The sequence below is a fragment of the Carettochelys insculpta genome, chromosome 2, assembly GCF_033958435.1.
Source record: "Carettochelys insculpta isolate YL-2023 chromosome 2, ASM3395843v1, whole genome shotgun sequence".
In the NCBI taxonomy this organism is placed as follows: Eukaryota; Metazoa; Chordata; order Testudines; family Carettochelyidae; genus Carettochelys; species Carettochelys insculpta.
In genome coordinates, this window is record NC_134138.1 from 162797304 (window position 1) to 162816158 (window position 18855).

General features: G+C 40.6%; 1 protein-coding gene across 8 annotated transcripts in view; it reads right to left on the reverse strand.

Annotated features, from left to right (window-relative positions):
* The window catches only part of INVS (inversin), a 178154-nt gene that overhangs the window by 64127 nt on the left and 95172 nt on the right, over positions 1-18855 (reverse strand). For all 8 annotated transcript variants that reach the window (XR_012644533.1, XM_074987955.1, XM_074987954.1 and 5 more), the window contains 3 exons: positions 17974-18203; positions 15568-15674; positions 10102-10314 (listed from right to left, as the gene is read on the reverse strand). Coding sequence is in view for 7 of the 8 variants with exons in the window: in XM_074987955.1 (XP_074844056.1) it covers positions 10102-10314; positions 15568-15674; positions 17974-18203 (550 nt within the window). In the remaining variant the exon portion in view is untranslated. The remainder of the gene's footprint in view (positions 1-10101; positions 10315-15567; positions 15675-17973; positions 18204-18855) is intronic.

An 18855-nucleotide genomic window follows, 5' to 3' on the forward strand; every position in this document is an offset into this window, starting at 1 on the left:
TTTTTAAAAAACTTTGAAGTCTACTTGTTCAAAAGTTTTATTATTTACTAAAAATACGCTAATATAAACAGGGACAAAGCTACATGTGCAAAGAAATAGCTGTAATGCAAATAAAAATATACTTCTAAAGTGAAGCAATAATTTGAAAAGAAGTAACACTTAGAAAGTGAGCAAACAAATACATAAAACATTTTATTTTAACTTTTGTTTTAAATTTTTAACATTAACATCTAGAAATATCAATACAAATAATAAAACTTATTTATAACCTGCACTGTTGCCTTTAAAGACTCATTTGTGTTTGATCAATCTTTTATTAGGGGTATTTATTTTGTTCAAATTTCAAAAATGGTATCCATGTATTATAAAAATTACTTGATCCTGATATAAAGGTGTCTGTTGTTTCTTCCCCACTGAAGGAATTTCCCATACTTTATTTCTTCATGCCACCATTGCTGTTATTAGAACTAATACTTATTCTTACTGTGACACCTGCAGGCACTGGTCAGGATAAGGCCCTATTGTGCTAGGAACTGTACAAAACACACCAGACAACATGATTCTTGTTCCAAAATGTTTAAAATTTCATGTAAAAGATGACACTAAGTGCATCAAACAATAGGAAGGAACTGAAGAGGATGGAGGGAAGAGAGCAGTCACATGGTTATAGAGCTACGAACAAGCAAGGGTGCACTGCTTGATTATTCCAATTCAGTTCAAAGGTTTTTTCCTTAAATAATCAATACGTTGAATGAGTTACCACCAGTTTCTCTACAATCTATCCATCATTAGTTGGCCAATTCCTCGTTGCAGCCGAACTGGCGCTTGGGGAGGAATTTGGAGGTGGGATGGGTCGTGTTCTCAGCATGGGCATTCTGCACAAAGGAGGTATTGTGAAAGAGTGCAGATAAGCTGCTGAGAGTTGAAGACTGGCAGCAGGGTAAGGAATGGAACGACATCATCAGAGAACATTTTTTGAAAGTACTGCTAACATTTTGCTTCACTATTGTCTTTCTCCTCTATTTAACCGGGAAGTTCCTCAGGACAGGAGCTGTGTCTTGTACTTGGTGTATGCACAGTGACTAATGCAACGGGCTCCAATATTGATTGATTGATAATATGGTGCCCTATAGCGCCAAAATAATAAATAGAAGACTGGAAGGAAAGGTGAGTACAACAGGCTTTGCTTAGACTAGAGGGAGTGTGAAATGGGGTTTCAAGTCAGAATTCAGAGAGAGGTTGACAATTGGAGCAACAGACAAGGAGCGTGATCCTAGCAGTTAATGCTTTGAATTAATCATGAAGCAGTGCTTCAAATTACTTATTTCATGGAGCTTTCTTAGTCGTGTAGATCAAATCATGCAGCCTTCTTTTGCAAATCTTGATCTATGTTATACAAATGTAAAATATTTATAACCAGAGATGTGAGTTCAAAAGCAGTGCACAAGTACTTTGCCAAAAGAGTAACAGATTTCATTTTAAAAATGGAGGCTATGAATCTTTAAAAATGAACATCAGATAGTTATGAAAGGTAATTTTCGCCCCGATTACAAATAAATAGGAGTTGAGGTGCACTCCTTTTAAACTCTGAAGACTTTTCCTGAGAAGTGGAATAAATCCCATAATCTGCAGAAAACAAACAGAAAACTAAGCTGTGGTTATAAAATAAAGTGACAAATCTTCCTATAAAACATGGACAGGTGGTAAATGTCAGATCATGTAGCCCTCTGATATTTTAATTTGCTTCCAATGCTGTAACACAGGTTGCAGACTGTTGACACATTAGCTCACAGTACAGCATATGACAGGTTAGTTATGAAGCATGTCATCATCAGTTCCTGTGATTCATATCAATGCCAGTGTGTGTCACTTCAGTGTGATCTGTCAGGGAGAAGCCTTAGCTTGATCTGTCACTGCTATCTTAGCATGTATGCTCTGCAGAAGAAGCTGATTGAACCCAGGTGCCTGGAAAGCTGCTAATTGATCTGCAAACTGCACTCCTGGCAGGTTGAGGTACTTCAGTATTCCCTCTGGCACTGATAACAGTGGCTTGTTTCAAATAATAATATTGGCATTGCACAGACAATGTGTGAGTGTCTGTCTCATGTACAGTATAGATCTCACTGCCGTTACTCTGCCATTTGATCTGATAAATTAGACCTTAGTATTCACAGAACAGTCATTTTCTTTTCTTCCAGAGAAGCAGTCTACTACTTGAATCCACAATTCAGTTCATAAAAGAAATGACATAGGCAATATGCAATCAACCCAAGAGTAGCCTGAACCTTGTCACTCTGAATTCAAATCTATCCATTGACTAACAGAACTACGCAAAAGATTGTAACTGCAATGCTAGGCTCATTATGAAGATTTAGAACTGACATTTGACTGAAGGTTGGAAAGAAATGAGAGTTTTTCCTCCTGTAGAGCTACTTTTTGCCAGTTTTACAAACCTAACTGGTGAGACAATAAATATATTATGTAGGAATCTCTGTGTTTCACATTGGATGACAATTATGCAACAGATCCCTGAATGATGATGAGGGACCCTCTGAATTATGCAGCACTACATGGCTGAATGTCACTCTCCGACAACCCAACTGGGAGTATTTACTATGTGGTTTATTCTATTTATTTTGAGATTAAATTCAATTTATTTTACACTGTGCCAAAATCTTCAATTGGAACATGCTGTAGAATTTTGTACGAAAAATCCATATTATACTGTAGAAGCTGTTGAGCAGAAGATGCATGTTTTGACTGCTGAACAGGAGACAGTTGGGTCTTTTGGCACCCATGAAAGCATAGAAGGGAGTTGGAGGTTCTTAACAAACAGGAATATATTCAGGCCTGGGTATTTGGTAAAAGACACTTCTCTTTTTCCCCCACCCCTTTCCAGGGAGGTAAGGAGGCGGTTTTAAATTTTGGAGATAGCAGTTTTTGAATGCCTCATTCCCCACACCTTGCCAGTAACAGGTTACCTGACTGAGCCCTGCCCTGACATTTGACATTACATCCAAGAATAGAGAAAAATATTAGCTTCCTATTCATGCTAATTAACGTGTCCCAAATGAAACAGATAATAATGTTTTCATTTAAGCTGTCCTTGTTAAGGTTCTTTGTTAACAACCTGTTATGATGAAAGGACAGTTCATATCTCCCAAAGCTGTTATTTCAGTGTGTTTGTACATTTCAGAGGATAACTCGTTTAACACACAAAGTTCGTATCTGTCAGCAAAAGAGATGTATGCAGAGGATATAATAGGCCAGGGCACTACCATGAACATGGAAGCCCACATTTCCCCACCCTGCTGTCCCTCTGCTCTTCTGATTTGCCAACCTTGATAACAATTTTTCTGATTTGTCAATCCTGATAAATTTTGGACCTCTGTGCTTTATATATTGAGTCTGTTCTAGTACAGCTATGATCTGAAGAAGTGTGTCTGTCCCACGAAAGCTCATCACCTAATAAATTATTTTGCTAGCCTTTAAAGTGCTACTGGACTGCTTTTTTGCTTTAACAGAAACCCACAGTGTGAGGTTCAGGGCAAATTCTTCCTTTCTGATGTCCCATGCAGGTTCTGGAGTGGCTAGGAGGTGGTACGTGTTATTCAGCTTCCTGGGGGAATCCTCAGTAATCTCGCTGGCATTCAGGGAGATAAACGAGGAAACCAAGAAACTAAGCAGCAAATACTGCCTCCTCAGCCATCCTGAAACCTAGAGAGAATCTGAAGAGATGCTTTTCTCCAGGGTGTTTTGGGTTTGGGGAGGGGAGGCATGGCTACAAGGGGCCCAGGCTCTTCCAGGCTGTTGTGTGCGCAAGGGGTGGTGGTGGTGGTGTTTGGGGCAGGGAAGGAAGGTCAGGGAATCTCCAGGGAGCAGGGAAGTGGGAGAGGGGGGAAGCGCAGCCTGCAGGCAGAAGGTGTGGAATCAGGAGGAATCCACCTGCTGCCCAAGATGTAATTGCTAACAAAACAAAGAATGTATTCTGGAACAATGTAGAACAGCAAATTCTTTTAAAATATGGATTATTGTTTGCTCTATCTTGTTAGTTTAAATGTAGAATGCTCTGCAAACAGTAAGGAGGGATAGCTAGAAGAAAACACCAACACCTCAGTGAAACTGCCCCGCAGCCCAAGCCATATGGCTAACTGAAGCTATGCAGGCAAACAATCCTCATTTCCTTCTCTACTGCTGAATTTATGAAGAGATTGTCAAAGCAGAGGGCAGGAGCGTGGGTCACGGAGCGCCCACAGGGATACACAGCATTGGTTTGCTGTGTGGAAGAGCATTGGAGGGAGGGGGTGAGAATTTGCCAGACCACAGGAGCTCAATATCGTCTATCAGCATTACCAATATGTCTACTGCCTTCTGGCTTTTAGAAGACATGTAAGGGTATATTAGAGCTAAACAGCAACCCAGAACCCAGAGTCACTCGTGGTGGATGTAAACAAATTTTATGGAACCATGGGAAACTTGGTCACACCTATGATAAGTAGACATCCGGCTAATTAAAATCATGTGGGAGCATGGATGTTGCTGGACTAAAAAGTGTGCTGGACTAGAGAGGTCCAAGCTGTACATGCATCTGGCCGTCTGAGGATTCAAACAGATATCACTGAATTTGTTCATTTTTTAAATAGTTTATTTATAAAGTTAAAAACTTATTTACAAAACAAAACGTTAGATCCTGCAGCACAAGGTAACAGACTCCAGAAGAAAATAATTGGGGTTGATTAGTTGCCAGGAGCCAGTCCTGTCTGTTTTCTGTGGACAAAACTCAATTCTGCATAAAGGACTCTGGAACTGACCCTAATAACTAGTCCACAATCAACCGGCAAAAAACAAAACAAAACAGTAAGATTTAATGCACACTATACCCAGTTAAGACTCTCGCAATTAGCATGTGTCATCAAAGCAAATGATTTTATATGCAGCACAGCAGGATTGTTGAACTTTGCCACATACACTACATTTGTTACCATGACAGTAGTATACTTCAAAATCCAGTAACCAAGACCAGGCATTCTCCTGTAATCCACCTAATCATCTGTGCAATTTTGTATACAATATAAAATATATTTGTTTAACCAAAAATGAAATAGGTTTAAATAAATGATATTCTTATCCTCTGACTCAATTTGCACATTTGTAGATATTATTAGCAGTTATAAATCTGTTCAGCACTTTGCACATTTTAAATGCACGGCAGTTGCCTTTGCTTCTTGTAACAATGAATTACAGAGTGAAAATTTCATATACTCTGAAGAAAACACTTCCAGTCCATTCTAACTCAACCTTCTTTGTCTACCCTTATCCATTTTTACATGAAGTATCCCATTTAAAAACAAACTAACTCAGAACACTGCAACTCATAGAATGATTTATAGACAACTAAAAATCAATTACAATTTGAAAAGAGTTTTAAATACAGAATTAGAAGTCTATTTAGTTTTAAACTCAGACACAGTTCACCGCCTTTCAGGATTCCCATATGCTGTCTACACTGATCAACAGAAAGCAGGTTTTTCAGATCAGGAAGGATATTTGCTGGCTGTATGGTACTGGGAGTAAAACATTGGCCAAGCTTAAATTGTAGAACGCACAGATGGGATTCACAGAATGGTGATAACATAACGTCCCCTCCCATTTACTGACGGATCATAAAACTGCAATGAGATAATATTTCTTATATGTGATAATTCGACATGCCTATATGCTCAAACTGTATTTCAATTCAGTTTAAATGGTTAAATTAATATTTCCCCCATTTGGTATAGAGGCTTTGTTTCCATTACTTTCAATCTATCAGAAACAGCATAATTACAATGAACATTAAAACACACATAGGAGAGTAACAGAAACAGCCAAAAATCTTAATGAAGAAACGATGGCTTGTGAAATTTTATAGATAAAGGTGCTGCATATTTTTCAATATATCAGTGTCGTCATATGTAGGAAGATAAATTATTTTGGTCAAATCAGACCTAAATCATACAGAAGAAAACATAGCATTGTATGTTAAAAAGGAAATTATTAGATATTCAAATTATTTTAATCCAAGACATCTGCTCTACAAATGAATCTTACACAGACTAAAGGAGAGTTCTGAATGTAGGGAGGCTTCAACCTATATCCTGTGACAAGTCATCCCTGAGCCTGAACTGGTGACACGTCTCAGGTAATTACCTGCAATTCCTATGACAGACCCAGACCAATCAATCAGGGGCCAGCCAATCCGCAAGGAAGGGATCAACCAAGTGACCTGGGGCAGGTTATACAGGCTACTAATGAAAGCAGTCACCCCAGCCTACTCACTGCCACTACCTTGCTGGGAGGGTTTCCATATGTCCGGAAATTCTGACTGAGTCCTCCAGCCTGTGCCTGCTCCTGAACCCTGACCCATCTGGCTTCCCTCCTACTCTAACACACTCAGAGTAAAATTCTTCTCCCAGAAGTTAGTGGGAATTTTGTCCCTGGTTTTAATGAAACCAGGATTTCATCTTAGGAACTTACATTTTGATCATTATCATTATTATTGGCCCTTACTGGCCATAAATGACTAATAATCAAAACAGAGGAGCTCAAATTCTGTCCAAAGACGACCACGTTACCCAACTGCAAGGTGCAGCACAATTAGTGTAAATACAATAAAGCAGATAACCTATGCCATCATCTTGCATACAGAGATAAAACCGAGATGACAAGCCCCTGTAACATTTGCTCCATGTTAAGTCGGGTGACCTTTCCAATGAAGTATTGCATACATGTCATACAGCAATATAAAAACTCATGTTTTCATTACAGACTTCTTTAGAGAAGCCTTCCAATTTTGGCAGCAGACACAGTCAACAAAGAATAAAGTCAAATAGGTTTTCAGACATATAGGCTATGTCTACACTAGCCCCCTGCACACTTTCAAAAGGGGGATGCTAACGAGACTTCTCGATACGCTAATGATGCGCTGCAATGAATATGCAGCACCTCATTAGCATGATGGCAGCCTCAGCACTTTGAAAGTGCTGCTTTTGATCATGTGTGGCTCGTCTACATGAGGTCCTTTTTGAAAGGACTCCACACACTTCAAAATCCGCTTATTCCCATAGCCAAATAGGAATAAGGGGATTTTGAAGCATGCGGGGTCCTTTCGTAAAGGACTCTGTGTAGACGAGCCACGTACGATTGAAAGCAGCACTTTCGAAGTGCCATGGCTGCCATTATGCTAATGAGGCGCTGCATATTCATTGCAGTGCCTCATTAGCATATCCCAATGTGTCTCATTTGCATCCCCCTTTCGAAAGCGGGGGGGTAGTGTAGACATAGCCATTCAGGAAGTTTCAGGAGACAGTACTCCCACATAGCATGTCTGATGCAGTTCTCGAAATGGTTCTCTTAAGTTCCTGTTGAGATCTAAGGAACACTGCTACCACTGTGGTTAAATATGATGAAAGAGCTTCTGTGAAAACTTTTTGGCTGAGATTTTCAGAGCCACTTTTAGTTGTACAATTCCCATTAAAATTAATGAAAATATGGCAGTTCTTAATGGGTCTCAATCCTGCTGGAAAAGTATAACAAGTGGGGTTCCACAGGGGTCTGTTTTAGGACTGGTTCTGTTCAATATCTTCATCAACGATTTAGATATTGGCATAGAAAGTACGCTTATTACTTGTGCAGATGATATCAAGCTGGGAGGGGTTGCAACTGCTTTGGAGGATAGGGTCATAATTCAAAATTATCTGGATAAATTGGAGAAATGGTCTGAGGTAAACAGGATGAAGTTTAATGAGGACAAATGCAAAGTGCTGCACTTGGGAAGGAACAATCAGTTTCACACATACAGAATGGGGAGAGAACGACTAGGAATGACTCCAGAAGAAAGGGATGTAGGGGGTTATAGTGGACCACAAGCTAAATATGAGTCAACAGTGTAATGCTGTTGCAAAAAAAGCAAACATGATTCTGGGATGCATTAACAGGTGTGTTGTGAACAAGACACGAGAAGTCATTCTTCCGCTCTACTCTGCGCTGGTTAGGCCTCAGCTGCAGTATTGTGTCCAGTTCTGGGCACCACAGTTCAAGAAAGATGTGAAGAAATTAGAGAGGGTCCAGAAGAGAGCGACAAGAGTGATTAAAGGTCTAGAGAATGTGACCTATGAAGAAAGGCTGAAAGAATTGGGCTTGTTTAGTTTGGAAAAGAGAAGACTGGGGAGGGACATGATAGCGGTTTTCAGGTATCTAGAAGAGTGTCATAAGGAGGAGGGAGAAAACTTGTTCTTTTTGGCCTCTGAGGTTAGAACAAGAGGCAATGGGCTTAAACTGCAGCAAGGGAGGTTTAGGTTGGACATTAGGAAAAAGTTTCTAACTGCCAGGGTGGTCAAACAGTAGAATAAATTGCCAAGGGAGGTTGTGGAAACCCATTGCTGGAGATATTTAATAACAGGTTAGATAGATGTCTATCAGGGATGGTTTAGACAGTACTTGGTCCTGCCATGAGGGCAGGGGGCTGGACTCGATGGCCTCTCAAGGTCCCTTCCAGTCCTAGTATTCTGTGATACTATGAAATCAATGGAATTTGAAAATTGCAGTTTTTTCATCTCTGTTGCTGTCAACACTTCAAATCTACTTCGTGCTTTTTTGTGCAGGTACTTGCCGGTATTGAGTATTGGGACCTTGACAGCCCCTACCATGGGACTGGCTGAGGAGAGGAGGCAGGGAGCTGGCTGAGTACAGGCACCTCCCCGCGCCCAAAAAAAAAAAAAAAAGAAAAGGGTATTGGATCTACTATAGACTGAAGGGTACTTTTTAGTATTCGTATTACATTTGTTTTTGGCTGTGTCTTAGTTACATGAGATTGTGTGTGAATTCTGAGATGCAATTTCCTTTAAGGATTTATTTGTTGCAGAGAAATGAAAGAAAAATATGTGAATCTTTTGTGGAACTGCCTTGAGATAGGAACCACATCTTCACACGTTTGTACAGTAGCTAGGTAAACGGGACCCTGTTCCTGACTGGGGCCTGTGGGCATTGCTTTTATCTCTGTACAACGAGGTATTGTAATTATATTACAATTGAGAAGATTATTATGTGGGTGGGTCATCATAAGAGTTTTTAAATATCTTTCCTGTGAGTGTTGAGGTAAAAGAGATGAGCAACTTAATTAAGCACCATCTGCCAAATAGGATAATCTGAAAGCTAGACTCCTTCAGCTGGGTTAATGGCAATATTTTAATGTTGGGACAAATAGAAAATAGAAAATATATACAGTACATTTTTATGTAACTGGCAACGTTAGCAGGAGTTGATTATGACTCAATTTGCCCCTCTTGAATATTGTGGAACTACAGCCTACGAAGTACTATAAACTATATTTTATATTTTAGTTGCTTGAGAGAACAAGCTGCTGAATTATTTTCATTAAATTCACCTGTTCACTGAAAAGGTATATTCCTTGTATGATCAAAAGAGTGATTTGAAGAACAGCTCTACGTGGCTGCAAAGGTTCTCACTCATGAACACAAGTTCATCCAACAGACCACCACCTTGTCTAGCATCTTAGAAATGAGAAAGCTACAACTATCCTGTAGGTAACTCCTTTGTCATTTTAACAATAGAAGCATGCGGGGGGGAGAGGGAAGTGGGGGAGAAAAAAGTTAACAAGCTTAATAAAGAGCAGAACTGGTATAAGTATTTAGAAACTGGTTGGCTAGTTTCTAGAGGCAAATCTCCGACTGGTTCGCTTTTTAACCCCGAGAAACAAAGATAAAGGAAGTAATTCATGTTAGCAATTGTGATTCTCAGAGGGAAGAAGGGTACCATCCTCCATGACACAGGCTCAGACTTATCCATCACTACAGAAGTGACAAAGCATTCAAAACTATTAGATAATTTACAAAAACCCAAAACCTCAAAACATCTATGTTTTACACAACATAGCCATCTACGCAACATCTGGGAAAACACTAAATTTTCCTTTAAGTGAACAAAGACTATTTCTAAGGAGATGGAAGAAACACAGAGCGATTCACCTGTAAATTATTGTTTTCTTCAACAATTTCATTTTAAAAGCTTCATTTTTGCACTCTCCCCATGTGTCAGACTTACTTGGCAGCAGCATCTTTTCTCAGCTGTTCGTGCTTCATTAGAAGATTTTTTCGGTCTTGGAAAGCCTTTCTAACCTTGTATCCTTTGTAAACAGCTTGAATTTTAAAGGCAGCAATGTCCTGTATGGCAGCTATAGACAAAGCGCCATGTTCCAACATAAACTGAATCACCTCGTGGTGTTCTCCAAGCAGCGCATAATCAAGTGGAGTGTATCTAAAGCAAGAAAACATACGTGTGTTTTGACAGATTAGATTGTTAGTCACAATACATAGTTTTGGCTTATAAAATGAGATGGAAGTTCCACTAATGAGAAATACTCTCCTTACGGGAGGTTTCAACACCTTTTTCAAAGAATCACATATCCAAAGTCTGAAAATTTGAGAGGTTCCATACCTCACCATGCTTCTTTAAACAAAGGGTTTGAGCAAGCAATTAAGACTCAGTTGTTCCTTAAAGGTCATTTACTAATATGTCCTCTGTGACATGCACTGTGTTCCTGAATTAAATTTGTAAGTCAAGGATGCTCATGAGGTGAAATCAGTTGAGAAGCATTTCCCTTTTGGAAACAATTTCTAATTCTGGTTTAGATCATAAGGAAAAATGTGCTTGCTGTTTCCATTCTACCTTGTAACAATAACTAGTAAATATTTATCTGCATTATAAGACTACCACATAAATACAGTAATTATTTAATTAACCAGGTTTGCAGCTTCGATAAAGAGAAGCCAAAACAGAAATAGCAGTCATTTTGTGGATATGGTTTAAGTGTTTGGCAGAGATGTGCTGCAGAAAGATTGACAATAGTATGACCAACAATAGCTATTGGTGTTATTTCCACACTTTCAAGGGCATTAAGGATAACATTTTTAAAAAGAAACCTTAGGAGACTAAGTCTCATTTTCAAAAGCCACTTACGAGCACAAGTGTCATTGGTTTTCAATGGGACTTAGGCTACCTCACTTAGAGTAATAACAGAGAGGTAACCATGTTAGCCTGTATTGTAACAAAACAAAAACAGCAGTAATGTAGCACCTTAAAGACTAACAAAATAATTTATTTGCTGATGAGCTTTCGTGGGACAGACCCACTTCTTCAGATGAATAGCATTTTTTGTACAAATTGACATCTATGCACAGAGGTCCAAAAAAATAAAATTGCAATAACTGACAAATCAAGTACGTAGGACTGAAGGAGGGGGGTGAGGGGCTGAGGATGGTACGGGTCTTGCCTGAGGTAATTACGAGAATCAAAGGAAGGGAAGCAGTCCTTGTAAATGTGTGAGGTAATTGTTGTCTTTGTTCAGACCAAGTGTTAAATGTGTTGAATCTGAATAAGAACTCCAGTTCACACCTTTCTCTATGCAATGTTTTTAAAGTCACTGTTATAAGATGCAAATTGACTGACCCAGGTCAGCTGACTCAGGCTCAAAGAACCTGGGCTATAATATCACAGAGTGAATATTTAGGCTTGGGCTGGAGTGCCATGTCTTGGACCTTTACCCCTCAGAACCCAGCAGACCAAACCCTGAGAGCCTGAGTCATCTGACCCTGGCCATGTGCCAGCGCTTTATTGTAGTTTAGGTCAACCTTTAGGCGCTTTTGAAAATTTTAGCGCCAATTCACACAAACAGTAAAGGGCAGCAAAACCTACATGGACCTCCCACTTGTACTGAAGTGCACGTGCTAGGAAAAGACATTTTTAGTAACTGAGTATTAGCAACAACAGGAAAAAAAGATACTTATACACTCTATCAAGTTAAACAATGACTGCCAGCTGGTGTCAATGCATGAAGGAGTAAAATTAAGCCTCTTTTTGATGGTAAGCAACAATGATGCAATGCAGCTAAAGCTAGGAAGAACAGGCAGACAGCACAATTGGACTTGCCATATGGTGATGGTTTGATGGGAAGATTAGAGTGCCTGAACTGACATGTCAATAGGAATAAAAGGCAATGACAGGGCACGGGTCAAGGCGTATTGCTGATGAAATATTAAGTGAGACAAAGATTTGAAATAACTCTTGGACAGATGCTACCTGCTGTTCTGAATACACTCATCCTTCGTTTAACCAGTACTTCACTTACGAATACTTGTTAAAACAAGGGAGACACATACATACCAATGTTCACTAAATGAGTGAACTTCCCCCGCTAATATGAACCAGCCACTGGCAGGGGCTGCGAGACCAGCAGCCCCCGCTCCAGCCACTGGGTCCCCGGCAGGAGGAAAGGGGGTGAGTCTGGCAGCCCCACATGGTCCCCGGTGGTGGTGGGAGGAGAAGAAAGCAATGAGTCCCGCAGCCCCCCACCTGGCAGCACTCCAGGAGCTGTATTCCCAGCAGGGGGGAGGAAAGACTGGCAGTCCTGTAACTGGCTGCACTCCGGCCGTAGGGTGGGGGGGGGGGGGCGAAGGCAGCAAGATCAGCAGCCCTGCAAGGTCCCCAGCAGGGGGCAGAACAGTGGCGAGAGTGGTAGCCCTGCAGCTGGCTCTGCTCCAGCCACAGGGTCCCTGACCAGGGGGTGCGGGAAGACTCGCAGCCCCCCACCCAGTCCCAACATTCCCCTAGCCCACTCCCAACACCCACCCCATCCTGCTCCCTTCCAAACCCCCTGGAGCCCCCCACCCCCCCAGGTACTTCTGCTGCAGCCAGGAGGAACAAGCTGCCACCTCCTCCACTGAGCCGCCTACAGGTTTAACCCACCCTCCCTCCAGCTCATGGCCTCAGCCTTTAACCCTCTCCCAACCCCATGTTCGCTTACTTTTCAAAAGCGGCACCACCTGCTGCCACTCCGAGCCCTTGGAACCAGAGTCTTTTACAAGTATTTTAATAGGAATTTGGTGTCCCTCTTACGAGCTTTCGCCTATGAGCAAAAAATTAGGAACCAATTGTGCTCGTATAGCGAGGGATGAGCGTATTTTAAATTAACAGGTACAAAATGATACTAAATATGTTTTCAGATTCCTAACGCACGGTTATTAACGGAGATTACTTATCTTTAGCTTGAATTTTTTTCAGATATGTGGTCCCTATCTATTTCCCACCATCCTGACACCTTCCCCTTTGCTTCAGATCTTTCCAACTGCCAATAAGAGGAACAGGAGAGGTGTTTGTGCACAGTGCTTTTTATGTCCTCAGTTTGGAGTATCACAGCAACTGTACAGGCTTGGACTAAGGGACACCACATGCTAGACATCTCCAATTTCAGGGGCACAAAGCCTACTTGTTCCTCTGTGGAACAAACATGGGGACCACCACTTGAAGGAGTCACGATTATATTTACAGAAAATTGTTGCCTTCATTTTGACTCTCTCTCGTCTCCAGTTCATCTTTCTCAAAAGCCTACTTCATTCTTGAAGCCTTCCATTTCTTGGTAGAAAATAATGTTCTGCAACAATTTGATGTTATTTTTAAGAGAGCATTCTTAGGAGTTTTTTAGGATCATCAAATTTCAAAAAGATCCATCTGGAAACACCAATTTTATTAGTCTTCGGTGAGAGACAGTAATTAGGACTGAATTTTAGAAGACTGGTAGTTAGAGTCAGATTTACATTAAAGTTGCAATTATTTATGTTCTGGAGCTATAAATATTAACTCTTTAAACCAACTGATACAGTCCCATAACCTGTACAAAGGTAGGAAGCTGCTAAACCTCCCTTGAAGTATATTATTAGAAAAGAGCAAATGAATGCTTCCTGACCATAGGGTCATCACATAAAATGCCTTAGACATGCAATTGTGTATATCTGAAAGTGAATCTATTAAAAGCAAACTAGCGCTCTGTACATTTTAAGATTCACCCATCCTAATTATGATGGAGTTTGGCAATATGACACACTATTTGACATGAGCAAATACAGCCTCTCTATGAATGCAACATTAAGGTTGAATATTGAAATAAACACAATTCTGGAAATTCAAAAGTTAAGGTTCTTATAAGAAGAATGGCATTCATACTTAGAAGACTTCTTATATGTCTAAATGTACTGCTTACTATTAAGGGTACGTGCAGTGTGGCCGAGTTACTGAAATGTTGTGGCAGCCTTAACTCCTCTGCTTCCTGGTTTAGTGCATTTATGCTCTCAACTGTAATTCTATGTTAACTTTATTTTCCCTGTCTTTTCAAACAATAAATGAAAAAAAAGGGACTAGAAACAGTATTTATAAGCAAGAGCGTATATGAATGTATGATCTCAGGATCACACATACAAAGTGGTGCCAGAAGAGCAGAGAGTTTCCCAAGATGCTAATGAAATGGTTGTAAGAATAAGCTCTTCAATTTGAGGTTCTCCCAAATGCCATTATAAGCATTCTAAAAGACACAATGTTGGTTGCCCTCAAGTTCTCTAATACACAAGTTAATTAATAAAAATACAGCTGTTAATTGAAAGCCACCATAGACAGATTAGCAGAACATAACTGGAAGCTGCTCACTGCTTTCTATACAAAAATGACAATAAATTGCTCTGGAGGACAGGAAGAGTGCCTATCTACATGGTCAGAGTAGGCAACAAAAACAAATGATAGGATTAAGCAAGGCCATTAAAAACAAAGAAAGAAAGGATGGAAGTAAAAAGCCCACAACACTAGTGTACAAAATACATAGTAGTGCTGATTGCCTACATACGCACGTGAAAAATTTAAACTATCTAAACCCAATATTTTTAAATAACAATATTTATATGACAGAGGGAAAGAAAACAGATGCAAATTTTAGTCCCCTACAATTGTACAGAATTTTTGTTGTGTTATTGAATCAGAATACAGACAACCATCAGTTAATCTGCAGTAAAATACAATTTTGTTTTCTCCTTTCATCAGACCAAGCACTCACTGAACTGAGCAACAAAGCTCAAGTTCACCTAAACAGGAGCTGGACTGGACCTACTACATACATCTGTTAGCTTTGCATAAATGAACAGCTTTACTATCTACTTGTGACAGTACAAGAAAAAGAAAGAAAGAATTTAATTGCAGAAAGTGAATTTTGTTAGTTTTGAGGTAAGGTTGCATTGAAAAGAATAACATAGCATTGAGTTAAAGGGAAGGGCTCATTTCCTACCCTTAATAAGGTGACTCGAGCAAACACAATTTAAGTGAATTTGCCTTAATTTACAGTATTTCTGTTCATTTCACTGTTCCTGTGCAAACCATCCAACCTGTGAAGACTTAAGTAGATGTCTAACTTCACATGCTACAAGTAGCCTCACTAGTTTCCAGGAGAGTATTCACAGAGGGTAAACTGAAGCACACACAGAAGTCTCTGCAGGATCAGGTTCAAAAGCATAAAAACATTTAAGTGCCTTCAACAGCATAATTTAACTACTCTCCAGTCCCAAGATTACACCAACGATTTTGTACATGTTCAAGCTCATGGTTCTGGGACAATAAATATTTGAACATGTGACATACATACCAACGCCAAGTTTGTTTGATAAATTAGAAGATAATATGATTAAAAAACAGTACCTCTCTTCATTGTTCTCCATATGATTAGGAAATGCATCAAAACCCAGCAGCAACTTTATAGCATCAAGGTAACCATTGTTACACAGCCAATGTAAAGCAGTCCTTCCCTATAAAAAAGAAACCAAAAATATATTAAGTAAAATGTTTACTAGCTAACTTTCTATTGCCAAAAGAAAAATAGCATATTGTGTTGTCATTCTGGGCTAAAATTGACGTTATAACCAAAATTGGCTCGAAAGTACATCTTGTCCATTTAAAAAGAGGATATAAAGGGAACATCACTGAAAGATTTTAAAAATAGATCAAGGACAATTTTTTCGGCCATGCGGAATTTGCACTCTGTGAAGCTAAGGAAGGAAATCTGTTTCTAAGCTCCCTTTACTGAAATTATGGACCAACTGGAGCCAAAACAGGCATCTGTAATTTAGTCTGGCCTCAGGGCCAATATAAATTATGCCAGCTGCTACAGTCTTGTTAGGGCCATGAATCAGTGAGCAGAGCACACAGTGCTCCATCTTCAGCAGACCCCCATCGTGCCACCTGCACAAAGAGCACGGGGGAACGTGGCACAGAGATTCCTATGCCAATTCTAAGCCTCTCAAGGGTTACGTCAGGAGAATCCTCAGCCAACTTTTTAGGGCAATCTTCTGGCTGCTGTGAACTACCAATGTAGCAGAAATCTACCGAGGTTCAATCAGCTACTTTTCCTTCAGACAATACTTTGACCACATCCTTGGCTGTCCATGCAGCTGAATATTGCAGCACCAAATTTCAGACCACTGTAAGCAGAATTTCCAAATATGAAAACTCTGAGCCAAGTTACATTAAACTGAATGAGACACAGAAACATATCCCTCATTGCCTTGAGGTAAAACGTTAACATACTGGACAAATTCACAGCTGGTAAGAACTGGTGAAATTCTATTGACTCCAATGGAGTTATGCCAATATACAGCCAAAAACAACTTATCCTAGAACACAAAATCTGTTTTGGCACCAAGTTTCACTCAGTGCCTAAGGGAGGGAGCAAAGGAACATATGAGCAAACTATAACGATCATGTTCGCTCTAAAAAGCCAGACAGAGGATTGCTGCAGTTTGTTGCACACCCTTGCTCTATCTTACAAACTGAGGCTGGGAACATATAGTGTAGATTGTAAGATTACAGTCCATATTAAATATTTGAATAAGAAAACACATAAAGTAAGTTTTAAACAGGGTAATTTTCAGATGTTAACTTTATAAGAAAACGGACAATATGGCAAATTTGCATCTTTGGTTAATGCTGTATATTAAAACAGGATTGGGGCATTTTTATTGGGTTGGGGGCCACAGACCTATAGAAAAATCATTTGAGGGCCACATGTAAGGAAGAAGGGAATAAAAAGGGCCACAGGCTCAGGGTTCCGCCCACCCCAAGCCAGATTAACTCTAATGGGGTCCCAGGGCTAGTAGATTTGTGTGGGGCTCTAGGGAGGGGCCAAAATTGAGGGATTCAGGGATCCGTGTATGGAGAGGGCTGCCAGGGAGCAGGCTGGAAGTGGGAATGAGGGGTCTGAGCAGGAAGTAGGGTGCAGGAGCAAGGTGGGGCTGCAGGGTCTGGACAGGTGGTAGAATGCAGGAGCAGGCTGGCAGTGTGCAGTCTGGCAGGGAGGGTGCAGAAGCGAGGTGGCAGTGGGATTGCAGGATCTGGGTAGGTGGAAGGGTGCAAGAGCAGAGCAGTGTCTGGGGGGAGGAAGGGAGGGTGCAGATGCGGGGGATGGGGCTGCAGGATCAGGGTTGGAGGGTGTGGAGGGGCACCTACCTGGAGCTGTGCCTGAGGGGAAGGTGCACAGGTGGCTCCATGGTGCCAACACAGGTAGGCAACACCCCCACCCACGCCCATTGGCCAAGACTCCCTACCAATGGGAGTGAGAGAGATGGAGCCTGCAAGCAGCACAGGTGATAAAGATACCCTACGCTGCTGTTGTCAGCACAGAGCTGCATCCTTTCCCCACCAGGCAGGGCCTATGGGCTGGATGCCAGCTGCAGCTTGCCTTGATCCAGCCTGGGAGGCTTGTGGCTCCCCTCTTTCACCCAGCAGTGGGGAACTGGCATGGGGTAGGGCATAACCTTGGTGCCCCCCATCTGGCTGGAACACCAGTGCCAGCTTGCCCCACTGCAGGGGTTCCCCACCCATGTATTAAAGTTATAATCTTCGATATAGCCCTAAAAAAGTGCAATACATTGGGAAAGTACTCTTAGGGCTTCTACTCTTCCCCTACAATAGCAGTGAATGCAGACTCGTTGTATCAAGGATTAATGCCACCATGCTGCAGATAAGAAAAAACAGTAAACAGGAAGAAGATATTTTCAATTTATGCTTGGTCTGAGATTAACTTAAATGACACAGTGAAGAACAACATACCTCTTTATCTTGAATATTTGGATCTGCACTGTTTTCCAGCAACACGACCATGCAGTTAATATAGCCCCCATATGCGGCACATTGCAAAGGAGTTCTACCTGCATAATCTTGCACATTGGGGTTGATTTTATTTTCTATCAGAATTTGACATACATCAGCATTTCCACCCAGAGCTGCCCAGTGAAGGGGAGAATGGCCATCTTGATCAACCAAATCTACTCTTGCTCCTCCTGTAATAGCAAAACAACATCTGAACATGGGCAGTAAAAACACAAAAGTATTTTTGCACGTCAGAGGAAGGGCAAATTAAGTCTGTATCATCTGGCAACATTTTCAAAAGCTCTTACTTGACTTAGAAGCTGATTTTCAAAAGTGACTTGGGCACTTAAGAGTTTCAGTGAGAGTTAGGCATCCAATTTGCTTAGGTACTTTTGAAAATCCCATTAGGTACCCAAATACCTTTAAAAATCTTGCCCCCATATACTTGAATCCTTTTGACTTTCAATGAGACATAGGTTCCTAAGAGGTCAAATCATGTTTGAGAATGTGACATTGGTTCTTTTAAAAACTTTACCACTAGCCCCATCTCATGGGCTTTACAGTTATTCCCCTTTTCTTTATTCAACCATGTAAAATTCTTTTACCCAAACCAAATTAATCTGTTTAATTTGGTTTTCCTAATGTGCTCTTACAACAGATAAAAACCAGAGTGCAAAACCATAGAAAAGCCATATAATACACCAAACCATCAGCTATGACTAAACAAAACTATAACTGTCCCTATAATACAATTATAATAATTTATATGATTTAGCCAGACCCTGAGCATCTTATATCCACCAACTCATCTCTTCCATGAGAGCCAAAGAGAAAAGATGTATT